This window comes from Cariama cristata, unplaced genomic scaffold (assembly GCF_000690535.1).
Source record: "Cariama cristata isolate BGI_N322 unplaced genomic scaffold, ASM69053v1 scaffold44080, whole genome shotgun sequence".
NCBI classification, from domain to species: Eukaryota; Metazoa; Chordata; class Aves; order Cariamiformes; family Cariamidae; genus Cariama; species Cariama cristata.
Window position 1 is genome coordinate 1 of NW_009594928.1, and position 13,045 is coordinate 13,045.

The window sequence follows — 13,045 nt, forward strand, 5'->3', positions numbered from 1 at the left end:
CGGAGGAACTGTAGTCGTGACTCTTACCGAGAGCGCAGTGTGGCAGCTGAAAGGGCTGATGTGGTTCTTTTATTTATGAAATACTAGCAGAAGCAGTATTACCCTTAAATGCTCTTTCCGAAAGACAAGCAGGAAGGTTTTACAGTTGCTGAGAGGATAGTTTACAGTGTGGGAAATACACCTTGCCATGGGAGACTTACTCTCAGTCTTCTCAAAGGTAGCTTATTTCTCTGTAACTGGAAGCATGTCCTTGGGGAGAAGACCTGTCCTGGGTTGAAACATAAGCAAGATGTATTCTTGTTTGTGCAAGATTTATCTGTAAAGATCTCACACTTGAGAATATGCACAGGCCATGTAGCTTGTGTTTTGAATGACAAGAAAATCTTGATTTAATTGTAACATGCTGAGTTCGTCCAAATATGCAAGAAGTGGTCTTCAGCCAGCCACCAGCTGTCCTTGACCACTAAGAATTTTGGTGCTTTTAGTGATGTTAGCACCCAGTACGCGCTGCCTAACGTTGCTCTGAGACTCCATCACGTTGTGATGACCAGGGTTTGATCTGAACTCTATGTTTACAAAATTGTTTTTTGTCAGTTTTCTTCATTTGGGACCTCACTCAGTACTGCAAGGAGAGAAATAATGATACGATAAAATGGACATGCAATTATTTTTTTGTATTATGGTAATATTCCTTTCCTCTTTGCCTAGTTAAGTAATGAATATAGTCTAAAGTCAGCAAGAGAATGAAAAGTTTTTGATTTGCTGTGTTACCTGTGTTGGCTGCTCCTGCTTTCCAGAGAGAAATTACTGCAACTGAAGGAATGAGATGTTTTTGAAGGAGGTGAATGTAAGTAGCAATATGCTACACAAATGTTGTGATTTTTTTTTTCCTGTTCTTTAGTTTTAATGTAATGTAGCACGAGGTGTTTACTACCACACCAGACATAAAGTAAAACTGGCTGTTAGTAGCCTCTATTTCATTTTCTGCCGTCTCCTTTGTACCGTCTCGAAGAATGGTCAGAAATTAGAGTACAAACTGGTGAGCTGAGTATATGTTGTATTGGTTATAGTACACGGTAATTCCTTGCGAAGCACTTAGAAGCTGGACTCCTGCTCACTTATTTCCTGTTTACTAATGTGAGTCAATACAGTCAATTAGATTAATTCTGAAATTGCCTTGCAAGTTAAAGGATATTGGCTAAACCTGGCAGGCTGCATTAGAAGATTTCCTGGAAAGATCGGTGTAGGGTATTTAAAGCTGGTTTGTGTGGAGGTATTATTTTTGGTTGGCAACACTTTATTAAATCAGTGTTATTTCTGACTTCAGCAAATAATTTTGTACTTAAAAGAATGATAAATAGTGCGGGTGTGACTTTTCCGTGAAGGTTAAAAATTAGTTTATAAAATCAGGTATCTGTTTTCTTCGTACACCTCTATCAGCAGCCTGTCTGCTTATTTCTAATATTGAAATTCAGGTCTGAATACCTTTAAAAATAGCTGCAGATTAAAGAGCTCGTGTCAGCTGTCATCTTTTAAAGCGCCATGTTCGGTAGAGCTCTTACATTTGCATCATAATTGGCCTTGCACTGTTGTTAGTGATGGTAAAATTCTTTGGAAAACTTCCGTAGTGAAAATACAATGCAAGAGGGAAGCTTGTGAAATTGGGACACCACTGGAATTGCATCGTAAGAGCTGAGATCATGGTTTAATGGTAGATACGTTCTTGGCATTCATGGTATACAGTATTTTTTGCCTTAAGGCTGGTGTAAGAGTCTGTGAGGGATCTGAGCTGCTACTTTACAAAGTAACTGTGTGTGTGCAAACGCCTGTGTTGGAAGAAGCAAGAGGGGAGCCTGCTATGGTAGGAGCAAGTGAGGTGTGAGAGGTGTTCCTTTGAGTAATACTGCCACGGAAACTTCTTGCCTGTCAAGGTGTGGTTTCAAAATAAATAATTACATATATTTAAGGATGTGAGAGAATACAAATGAGCACTTCTGAGATTTTTTTCAAATCTGATTTTCCTAGGGAAGATTAGATTTGCTATTTTATATCTGAAGGGGTATCAGGAAACATTTTCCTTTTGATGGTCCTAAGCTCTAGCATTAATGTTATGCTGCTCAGCATGCCTAAGCATGCTAAATTAGAGACAGTCAAGGGAGGTGTGGGTTTTCAGAGCACTTAGTCACTCTCCAGTGATGGCTTTTTACATGGAGGGGTGAAATGACATGTTTGCTTGTTTCCCACTAATGATAATTTTTTTTCCTACCTGAATGTTAAATTGTGCTTTGGAAGGTGTTCCACAGCCAAGTCTTTTAGTGTTGGAATCTGAGTTTAAAGAAATGAGTGCGAAAAACTAAACCACTAAAAGCTTCCTCAGTCTTGTATTTCTAAGTTACTGAATTGCTAGCTGTGGGCTGTCTAATTTTGAGAGCGATACATGCCAAAGAGATTCTTCTAAGGTTGCCAATATTATTATTAGGTATTGAGTTGTGAGCCCAGGCAGTAAACTTGGATGCGCTCTGGGCAAGTGTGGTGAATGCAAAGCATGTGGTGGGAGTTTATCCCATCTGTCATATTTCCTCTTCAGCTAAGATCTGTCTCTTTATTGGGGCTGTGTACCATTGTCCAACTGCTATGGCTAGTAAAAATTCTCCTGCGCTCACTATGTAACTGTATGATCATCTTAGGTTAGTTATGATGAACTTTAAGCAGGTGCTTAGCTGATGTTTAACTGGTAATTTTTCAGCTCCTAAATAGATAGGTTTGAATAACTGGCGTTCCTAGACTAGAGCTCTTGCTTTGTCACCGTGAAGCTCATGACTCTCCACCCTGCCAGAGCAGGAAATCTGACTCACGTGTTGTCTGCTTAGGTTGCAATCCTTGTATTCGAACAAAATGATTAAATAGATCTGAAGCCTCAAGCGTGAGAGTTTGGCATTGTTTACTATATGCTAAGGGGATTAAGCTTACCTAATTTGTGTTTGTTTCTGGAGCATAAGTCTGTGGCATGTAGGATTCAGCATCAACTCCCACATCTATTTTTTTATCCCTTTAGTTTTTGTTCCCATTGTATTACACAGCGCTCTCCGTAAATGTAAAATTTAGTTTGTGCTTGGAATTTTGCTTTATCAGTTGTGTTTTACAGATAATATTCTACTCAAGAGCATCTGTGTTATTGAGATGGAATATGTTTTCCAAATTTGTTATTGGAGTGGTCTGTGTTTAAATAAGAGTAGTTAAGTTCAAGTCTTCTAGCCAATTGCCCCCCACCCCCCCAAAAAAAACCCAAAGCCCTGTAACATTTGCTTCCTTAAATAATAATTTGCAACAAGAATATGTTAATGCATAAGGTAACATTAAATAGTGGAATGATTTTGCTAAAGTTAAATTTCTTGGTTTAGCCGAAGGGAAAGATCACCTTGTATGAAGCTTGCAATAACCTTTTTAGAGAAAATGTGGAACCTGGTAGTTTCTATTGATTAAAAATTTCTGTGGCTTTTAGATCAGTGGAGGTGTGACTCTTCCTCTGGCCACAAGGCAATTGCTTTCCTTGTGGCTTATATATCTTGTCAGTCAGGGTGGGTTTTTGTTTTTGCAAATATACATAAAATGGTACATTCTCTGATTAATTGAGGAGATTCTAAATAATGTAATGTCACTGGTGCCTGTCCATGTAAAATGTGAAACTCCCTCAGCTTAATTACAGCAGTGAATGGGTTCTGTTTTATGATTCCAATTTAGGATGAGAAAAGCATTATTAATAACCAGTTTGTTCAGTGCTGTGTATTTTACTGCAGGAAGTTATTTGTTGGTTGGTATTGTTTATGTAACAGTTTCACTAATAATGATAGCAGCTCACTGAGCAGAAGTGAGGTGGAAGTTACTTGGTTTTGTTGAAGTGTTGTGGGTTGTAATAAGAGGAAGAATGATTTTACAGTAACTTGTAACAAGAGCAGACAGTTAATGAGACAGTGATTGAACAAGACCGGTAGTCTCTTGAGTATGTGAATAAGAATACATTTATAGATCACTGAGTTTATTTACCTCTTGTGAATTGTTAGGGAAATTAAATTGCACTGATAATTTGCCATGACTTAACTGAAGTATGTATAGAACAGTATTTAATAGCCGTACTTTGAATATGTTTGTGTGTCATAACAGTATTCTTTGTGCTTAGTATGTAGTAGAGGTCAAAGGACATTCCAAACATTCTCTCTGTGGCCAAACAGAACTAATTGTTTTTAGAATATGAGAAAATTTAACTTTGTTTTCTTATTTCAGTAAAAAATCCCAGAAGTGGGATGAAATGAACATCATAGCTACATACCACCCAGCAGGCAAGGATTATGGCTTGATGAAAATAGATGAGCCAAGTACTCCTTATCACAGGTAGGCTTACTAAACTGCTGTCCTAAATGATGCCAGGTGGCATCATTGTTTTACAGCAAAATTGACTTTGTGAATGATGTAGTATTTATTATAGCTGATTGCCTGATGGTGCAGGCCTGCTGGGTATATGCAACATATTCAGATTTACAAAGCTTATAAATAAAGACTTATAGCTATTGAGGAGGACTCTCAAAAAGGACAAAGTAAATTTTTAGAGAGTTTATGCCTAGCAGGCTTTTAGGCTTTGAATGGAATAAATTAGTCTGACTTGTATTGCTTTTATTTTTTTCAGTTAACATCTGTGTACTAGAATATAAAGTTGTCATAACAATATTTAAATTAGATTTGAAAAGTTTTTAAAGTATTAAAGCAGTCTTTTAATTGAGTATTGTAAGGTTTTGACTGTTTTATCAAGCAAATTTTAAGCAGCAAATTATTGATAAAGGCTACTTTTTCTTTGCCCTCCAAGCATGGTAGGAGAAGATGATGAGGATGCAGTGAGTGATTCGGAATCAAATGAGCCCTTAAAAGCAGATGTGTTGAGTAAAAAGTAAGTATTGTCATAGAAAATTGACTAAATGTTAAGGTAACTTTCTCTTTCCTGGAGTAGTTTCTCTTTATGGAAAGGTGTTGCTGGTTTCTCTAGAAGTCAAACTTTTGCTATTGTCAAATTAAGTAGGTTTTGGTGTTTGATAGTGCCACTGGAACTTTAAACCTCTTGCAGGTTGTTAGTACACATAAATATGGTGAAAATAATGAACAAAGCAGTTTGTATGAGTGTTCTGAAATTTCATGTATTTTAAATAGTGAAAAACTTGCTGTTTCAGCATTTTGTGTTGCATGATTTATGTAGACTGGCAGCTGCAGCTGAAGGTAAAGGACCCAAGATTATAGCAAAGCAAGAGGAAAGCAGTGAGGAAGAGGAAGAGGATGAAGAATTAACACCTGAAGAACGAGGTAGGCATAAATTATTTTCTTTGATTTGTTTTTTGGTTGTCCTTTTTTTTTTTCCCCTACAAATAGTTTCGTATTTTCACTAAGAAATACTTGGGAAGAAAAAGTACTATCAGAAAAATGTTGTAATTTGAAAAGGGAGATAAATAGCGTTTGAAGGGTAAGTAAAAGATTGAACAAATAAGCTCTTTGCTTCTAATCAGGACTGTTTGGTTTGGGATCCACATATAAACAGGAATTTGCTGCTACTGGCTGCCCCCTTGGTATACCAGCTTAAGGTGTGGGAATTCCTCTTAAGAAACCTAGACTTCTCAAATAAGAACCTCTTCGGGTTTTGGGATGAGAGAGTAGTTCTTAATCTGAATATATTTCGTTAGACTTAACGATTCAATGAGTACCACTGCAATTAAGATGCTACTAATTGCTTGCAAACATACAGATGGTATTTCTGTTATTTCCAAAGCAACTGGCAGATGGATCCAGCAGGAAATCTAAATTTATTCTGAAGCAAATTGCATCTTCAACAGATGTTGTTTTGTATTAGTTTGGGCTGGAACATTTTGAGGAAACAGCCAAACAATAATGCTTCTAAGGTTTCGGGCTTGCGTTATCTAGCTGTTGCTTCTCATCTTTCCTGGCCCCAATTTTGAGCGTGTAACCTTACTGTTCTAAAGGAAGGAAAAAAAAAATGGTGTTGGGGCTGCCAATAAGCAAAGTTTAATTTGATTATAATGTGTCACTGCTAGACCTGGTAATGTTTAATATATGGAGCAAAGTTAGGCTTCAGGCCATGGGGAGAGTGGAAAATATTTTCTTCTACATGTGGTAAATAAACTCTCACGACTGGCCTTTGGTAGCTAGCCAGGAGTCAAGTCGGACATCTGCAAAAGTTCATGTTCTGTCCCACCAGTATGTCTGAATTTGTCCTTAAGTCTACTTAGAAACAAGGCTTGTGAAACTTTGGGGTTTCATGTGCTGTTACTAGATGCTTCTCTTGGTTCAAACTTGCTCTTATGTGCAGACAGGTTCTTTTAAAAGTGCTTCAGCCATTCCAGTCCATTAATTACTGGCCTTTTTGTAAGTTGGGCTCGTTTAAAAGAACACTCCAGTGCTTGAAGAAAATAATTTTAATTCAGTGATTGCTTGATCATGTAATCAATAGGTTTTCAAGGTAGGAATAAATTTGACCTAGGAAGCAGTTAGTGCCTCTCTGAAGAGGAAATAAGTTGATTTTTTTTTTTAAAGGGAAGAAATAAATATTTGCATTTGTCTGTCCACAGAGAAGAAGAAACAGTTTGAAATGAAGAGAAAAATGCACTACAATGAAGGACGAAACATCAAACTGGCAAGACAGCTCATTGCAAAAGAACTGCATGGTGAAGACGAGGATGAGGATGAAGATGAAGAGATGCAGGATGCTGCAGACGTAGAAACAATGAATACGGAAGCTACCGAACATGGTGAGCTACTGATTAATCAAAAAGCATGTTTAATTACTGGTGGTTCCAACAAGCTGTTGGAAAATGCATATGCTCAAGTCTGAGAATGAATAGAAAGGGCACGGTGTGTATGTAATGCTCAACATGCAGTACTCCGTGCTCTTGATAGGTAGATTTGTAGCATGGTACCAAAACAACCGGTATTGCTAAATAGCACGTGGGCTTTTGTTTGTTGTGACATAACAGAAAAGCAAACATCTCTGCTTTGTACTGTTTCCCCAGCGTAAATGACTCTTGATAGTGAAGTTGCCAGCATCCTTTTTAAAGGAAGAGTTGTCTTGTACAGAACACTTAAAGCTGTGGCCACACAGGAGAGCCTGGCCTTACGTTGTGGTTCAGTTCCCATACCATCATGTAGTCAGCAATGGTAGACTAGCATGACTGCTTCCTCCCGGTTGAGAGGAGTGTATCTTAACTTCCGAAGAACTTCTGCCTGTCTTACTGTAATGTAAAACTGCTGTTAGGACTTCAGTATGCACTTGTCCTTAAGCAGTAATGTTCATTTCTGTAGTATGGAGTATGATCCTCAGCTTTGCTTTTAGTGCAGCTACTGGAAGAAAGTCTGGGACTTTTAGCCAGGAGCTGTTTCTGGAACCTGCTTGAGGGCTGTGTCTTGATAGGAAACTCATAAAACTATAGAGGCTGATGCCTTCTCTTTCATCTTTAAGCTTCTCTCTGGGTGAAAAGGGTAGACTGTATAATAAGTCTTTGATTTTGTGATGACCTTCTAGTGAATAATTACACCTGTTCACTACGCACCTCTGTGTGTTACAGCACTTCGAACAAGTTTGTGCCATTAAAAAAATAGACGTCTATTGCTCATGAGACTAGTGGCAATGAAATCTGTGAGCCTCATTCATCTGTTGCTTGGCAAAGCTATGAGACATTAGCACAGTCTGCAGACTTGGGAAGATGCTGCATGGGTTTAATTTGGTTCACATTTGCTTTTCACAACCATGTGAACTAGGAACTCTTCTAAAATTAGTTTAAATTCCACACAATAAAAAGTGTTGCAAAGTTGCATGTTTTTAAGTTCTGTGGATGGTACATTTTAGTCCCATTATTTATTACAGGAGAATTAATGCCTTCATAATTGATGCAAAAGGGTCATTTGGTATGTGTCTGAGACCCATTAATGGACTGACTTTATCCAGTAACTTAACATATGCCTTATAATGGCTATTTACTAGAACTTCACGCTCCAGGGGAAAGGAGGGCTCCAGTAGGCAACGTTAGGACCTTTCTCCATGGCTTGAAGCTGCCATCTCTCTGCACTCTGCTGTAAAACAGAGGCAACTCCGCTCCCCAGCTGCATTCGCCAGTGGAAAGAAGGCACACCTTTGCAGCATTTTTCCATCTCTATTGTTGAAGTCCATTCCACCTTGCCTCATAACCAGCTTCAGAGCCACAACTGGTAATTATCAAATTTAGACTGCTCATGGCCAATAGATTCCATAAACATAACTGTTTGCCAGTTTATCAACCCATTAACTAACTGGTTCACCTCCACGCCATGGCATATAGAAATACTTTCCCTTAACTTGATGTATTTCTCCATTCTTCACTTTTGTTTTGTATCATTCTGCTTAAACCTTGATTTTTTTTATCTCCTAATCTCTACATCAACTATCATAGCTTTTGGTCTCTGTACTTCATCAGTTCTTCTGAGGTTAGGTACTGGTCTCACTTTTGTAGCAGCTGGTGAACTGAATGCCTTCAGACTGATCATGTGTGACTCTTTGTGGCAGGGCTGGTCAAAGGATGATGGAATACGGACAAAACTGTTAATAAACCTCTCTGTCCTCTGCTACTGTTCACGTTTTAAGAAATGCCTACATTGAGATGATGAATGTTCAGCAACATGGCTGTGTTAAAGTAATGTCAAAGTTTTACTGAAATAACTTTTTTGAGATGACATCTCTTTATCATTCATCTGTATTCTGAGGGCACAGAAGAATCTCCTTATTCAAAAATGTTAATTAAACAGATACTAGAGCTACAGAACATTTCTCAAATAACTGGTTTTAACACTCGCTACTTGAGGTTTTTGCTAGTCTCTGCTTTTGGTCATATTAAGCAATTGGGTATTTAAAGCAGTATTTCAATTTGATTGTTTCCTTCATGGAAGTGGATCAAAATGTTATTCGTATTCTTGTTCCTGAGATTCCCTTGTTAGGACTGTAAGCTTGTGGAAAGATTATTCATCTGGATAGCTTTCGAAGAGCTCTTTGACTTCATATCCTATTTTAAAGTGCTTTCTTATAGAGCAGAAACAGTGTTTTCTTTACTCAGCATATTGGGTGATGCAGGAGCTGATTTTTGTGATGGCTTATTTTGGCTTCACTCTGTCAAACTGACTAACAGCTCTGACCCTTGCTTTTAACTGCAAAGGAAATGGCTGTCTTTTTCTGCATGTTGTATTGTAGCTACATTTTGATAATTTCTTCCATTCGACTTCAGTTCTTCTGAAGTTATGGAGATCCATCTGGTGACGTGGCTACCACTCACCTATTACGTCTGAGACTGTCAATCTATGTGAGAGCTGGCATGCAGTGTCTTTTTATTCCAGTGCAATAACATGACTTCTATAGCACTCGTGATCATTCCAGGTAAAAGATGTGACATAAGAGGCATTTCTTAGTGGTCTTTTGTGACTCTAGGGCTCCACTGGCTCCTGGGTTGTTTTTCAGGCAATTTAAGACCCTCTTCTCACTTGGAAATTTTTTTGTCCATGAAGATCCCTTAAAGGTTCTGTGCTTCTGTTATCCGATGTTCTGTTCTACCCTCTAACCCTGTCTGGTTTGTATTTGAGTAAAACTAATAGTACTCTTCTAATCTCTACACTCTCATTTTGAAGAAGGGGCTAAAGACTTAGGACAGGTTTTTAAAAAGGCTTCTGTCAGATACCACCAGGTCCGCTAATAGAAGTTGCACTTCTTGGTTACAGACTGAGATTTCTTGCTGAGTGAAATGAAGATGGCCAGTCCAGTCAGTAATGGTGAGAACTGTTTGTATATTTTTGCCCCTGTCTTCATTGTGGGCTACCAAGTGTTTTAAATGGATGGGTCATTCCTTTTTCGCCTCAAGTAGCTGTACTTTATCCCATGCATATGGATTCTAGCAGCCAAGCTTTTTGGTGGAAAAGAAAGTTAACATTGTAATAGACTGCACTAGGATTGCTTGCTTCAGCATTTCAGCTCCTCTGGATTTTCTCTGGCTACTCCCTATTTATAGCTCCATGAACGACATAAATAGACTTTGCCAGCAAAAGTGACCTTTGTTCCTCTCCACAAACACTTTTCCTTTAGAAATTCTCTTTGAAATCACTGAAGGAAGGATTCCTGATGTAGGTAAATTTAAACATGATGATTTCGGTGCAGACCTGTCTTTACTTCTGCTACACAAAAGTATCAGCTATAAGGGTGTGGTCTATAGCAGTTCAATTGACAAGCAGAAAAACTATTGTTCTCTCTGTATGGTTCATTTAGTATTCATTGCTATGATAACCCTGCTCAGATACTGCTCTCAGCCTAGCTGTCAGCTGACTGGGTGTACCCTGCTGGCCTTTGGTAGATACAGAATACACGGTGTTTTCTTAACCAGGGTGAGCATCACCCTAAAGATGACTTCAGTGAGAAGGCTGGGAGCATATGCAAATTGGTCCTGCTTGTTAGCTATACTCTTCGCTTGTTAAACTGCACTTGTTACCAAGTTTAACTCATGCCCAAGCCTCACTGGCCTTTTCTAATGATTATTATCATCTGGACATAGTTTTCTTTGATCTTTGCTTTATGCCACTGAATATTCAGGTGCGCATAAATGTATATGGGAGCTTTTTCATATGAAAAGCACTGATGAGAAGGACCTTTCTCTGATTTATTGCTGTTCTTTGGCTCAAAACCGTGAGTTGAACGACTTCCTGAAAAACACAACAGACTGTGCTCCTTCATTTGTAAGCTTGTTTTGTTTTAAAGTGTCTCATTTGGAATTGAAATTTGACCTGAAAAGTACTATGCTTGCTTGTGTTTCAGGAACCTCGTATATTAGGTCTGCAAATTGATTTCTCTTAACTCCTAAGTTAAATCCTCCCAGTTCCAGGGGTGGTGAGCATTCAGTGTTGGTATGCTGAACAACGGTGTTAGCCATTTCTTCAGAACATGAGGGTGAAATAACTATTTTACAAGTTTCTGCGCTCTCAAACTAAAAGCTTGTATGTTGCTGAGATGGGTTGGCAAACATTACCTTTGGAGAAGCAAAGATGACTTCAGGAGGATATTTGTGCATGTTTTGAAAATACTCAATGAGTGTGAAGAATTATCTGTTTTTTGTAATCTTTCTTATGCAGCACATGCTACTCGTGACCAGCTGGAAAGTAGAGCACACAGCATAGAAGAAATCTGTCCAGAACTGTAACTGCTTGTCAAAGACACAAATATGAACATCACTTCATGATTTAAGGCTCTTAAATATTGAGAAGCATATCAGTTACAATGTTGTATTGCCAAGAATGTTAATTTTAGACTTGTCCATTAGGCAGAAAAAACTGTCTAATTGATTTATTCTTGTGCCTAGTATTTCATGGAGAATACTGCTTCATAATCTGTTTAACCAGAATGGCATTCCCTGTCCGTATAACGCTGATTATCTTGCGTAATGTACTGTTACTCTTCATGCTTTGAAACAGACGGTATCTTTTGGTTTTTCACTATTTATTTGACAGTGTTCTAGGTGTGGTATCTCTTATGGAAAGGTTTGGGATTCAAGAGCCAAACGGTACAGCATATATCAGACTGACATGCAAGCTATTTATCAGATGTGTTAAGCAGTTAAAAAAAAGGGATTGTTTAAGGCTTACATCTTTTTTTGTAAAATGTTGACCTGTTAATCTAAATTTCAGTATGTCATATTACCTATACTTTCCCAGTCTTTAGAAGAAGAGCTGTATTATTTTTTGAGTGGTGTTTGGAATCAGTTGTTAGTTTCTGACTAAGGCAGTACTAACATCTGGTGGAGGGAATGTTTTTACACTGGAAATGTGCTAACTTGAACTTTGCATTTAACTGTCATTATCTCTTCCATCGGGACTGGATGTTTTCTGGAGCTCTCTTTGGCTTATCAAGAGAACATGGAAGTTCCCTCCAACTTTTCTCTTCAAATCACATCCACTGTCACACTTCTGGCTCTTGTTTCAAACTTCTGGTCCTTTCCAGTTGCATGAAGAGTGCTTGTGCTACTAGCACCTGAGGAAAAACACCCAAGCATGAGCAAATCCACATCAGGACTGTGAAGATGAGCTGAGTTTAGCCTCTGGCTGTTCTTTATATAAAGATAACTGCTGATGATCTCCTACTTGTTTGGGGTTGGCAACCTGCATACTGAAAACCACTGGTCTAAATCTTCCTGTATCCATTGCAACTTACAGCACCTGCTTTGTAAAATGAAGGCTGTTTGGAAGGATAGAAGGGAAACTGCTCAATTCAAATACTAGTTTACAGCGTGGTTGTATAGCCCCTTTAAAGAGGGATTCTGAACCTCCAAATTGCTGTAAACAACTTCTCACTTGGTGGAATTGACTGGTGAATGTTCCCGTATTCAGAGTAGTTCCTGGGTTTTATTACACAAATGAAGCATACACTTAAGCTTTAGCTTGGTATGGAATACAGTGTATATCTTAATTTTGATCTGAATTTGATATGTTGCAAAAATCCATATAATTATATGGATCTATTTTAAAATGTCTTTTTGTCCACTGTATATGTGAAGTTTGAATAAAGGAATGAAAGTTATTTTACAGTTATATGCATTCTCAAGCGTGAGCTTTCATGAAATCCCAGAGAGATTGACAGTGAATAAGGCAATAGGATGCTGTCCTTTGGAAGATTTATACAAGAATAATTCATTAGAATGGATGCATTGCCAAAGATACCTCTGAGTTGTGTGAACTGGGTGCTGTAGCGTGCGTTTCCCAACTATCTCCTCTCCTCAGTAGGTAGCAGCGTTGTCCGTTGTGGGATATTTAGTCTTCTAAGGGCCTGAATCAGATATAATAGCATCTTTTCATAAGAAAGAGTTAAACTCTTGATTCAGTCCAGTGTGCTGATGCTAATTTTTCAATATGAAGAATGCTATTTTGTCTTGTATCAAACATGGTCACTTGTATAGAATAAACAGGGGCAAAGAGTAAGCATTTAGATACTTCTGAC

At 38.2% G+C, this 13,045-nt stretch overlaps 1 protein-coding gene across 1 annotated transcript; it reads left to right on the forward strand.

Annotated features, from left to right (window-relative positions):
* Window positions 1-4,285: 4,285 nt before the first annotated feature.
* PPP1R2 (protein phosphatase 1, regulatory (inhibitor) subunit 2) lies at window positions 4,286-12,639 on the forward strand. The gene is made up of 7 exons (XM_009699776.1): window positions 4,286-4,389; window positions 4,859-4,939; window positions 5,243-5,346; window positions 6,624-6,803; window positions 8,048-8,256; window positions 9,790-9,840; window positions 11,188-12,639. Exons 1-5 carry the CDS (start codon window positions 4,307-4,309, stop codon window positions 8,125-8,127), a joined length of 528 nt encoding a protein of 175 aa, XP_009698078.1. The 5' UTR covers window positions 4,286-4,306; the 3' UTR covers window positions 8,128-8,256; window positions 9,790-9,840; window positions 11,188-12,639.
* The last annotated feature ends 406 nt before the right edge of the window (window positions 12,640-13,045 follow it).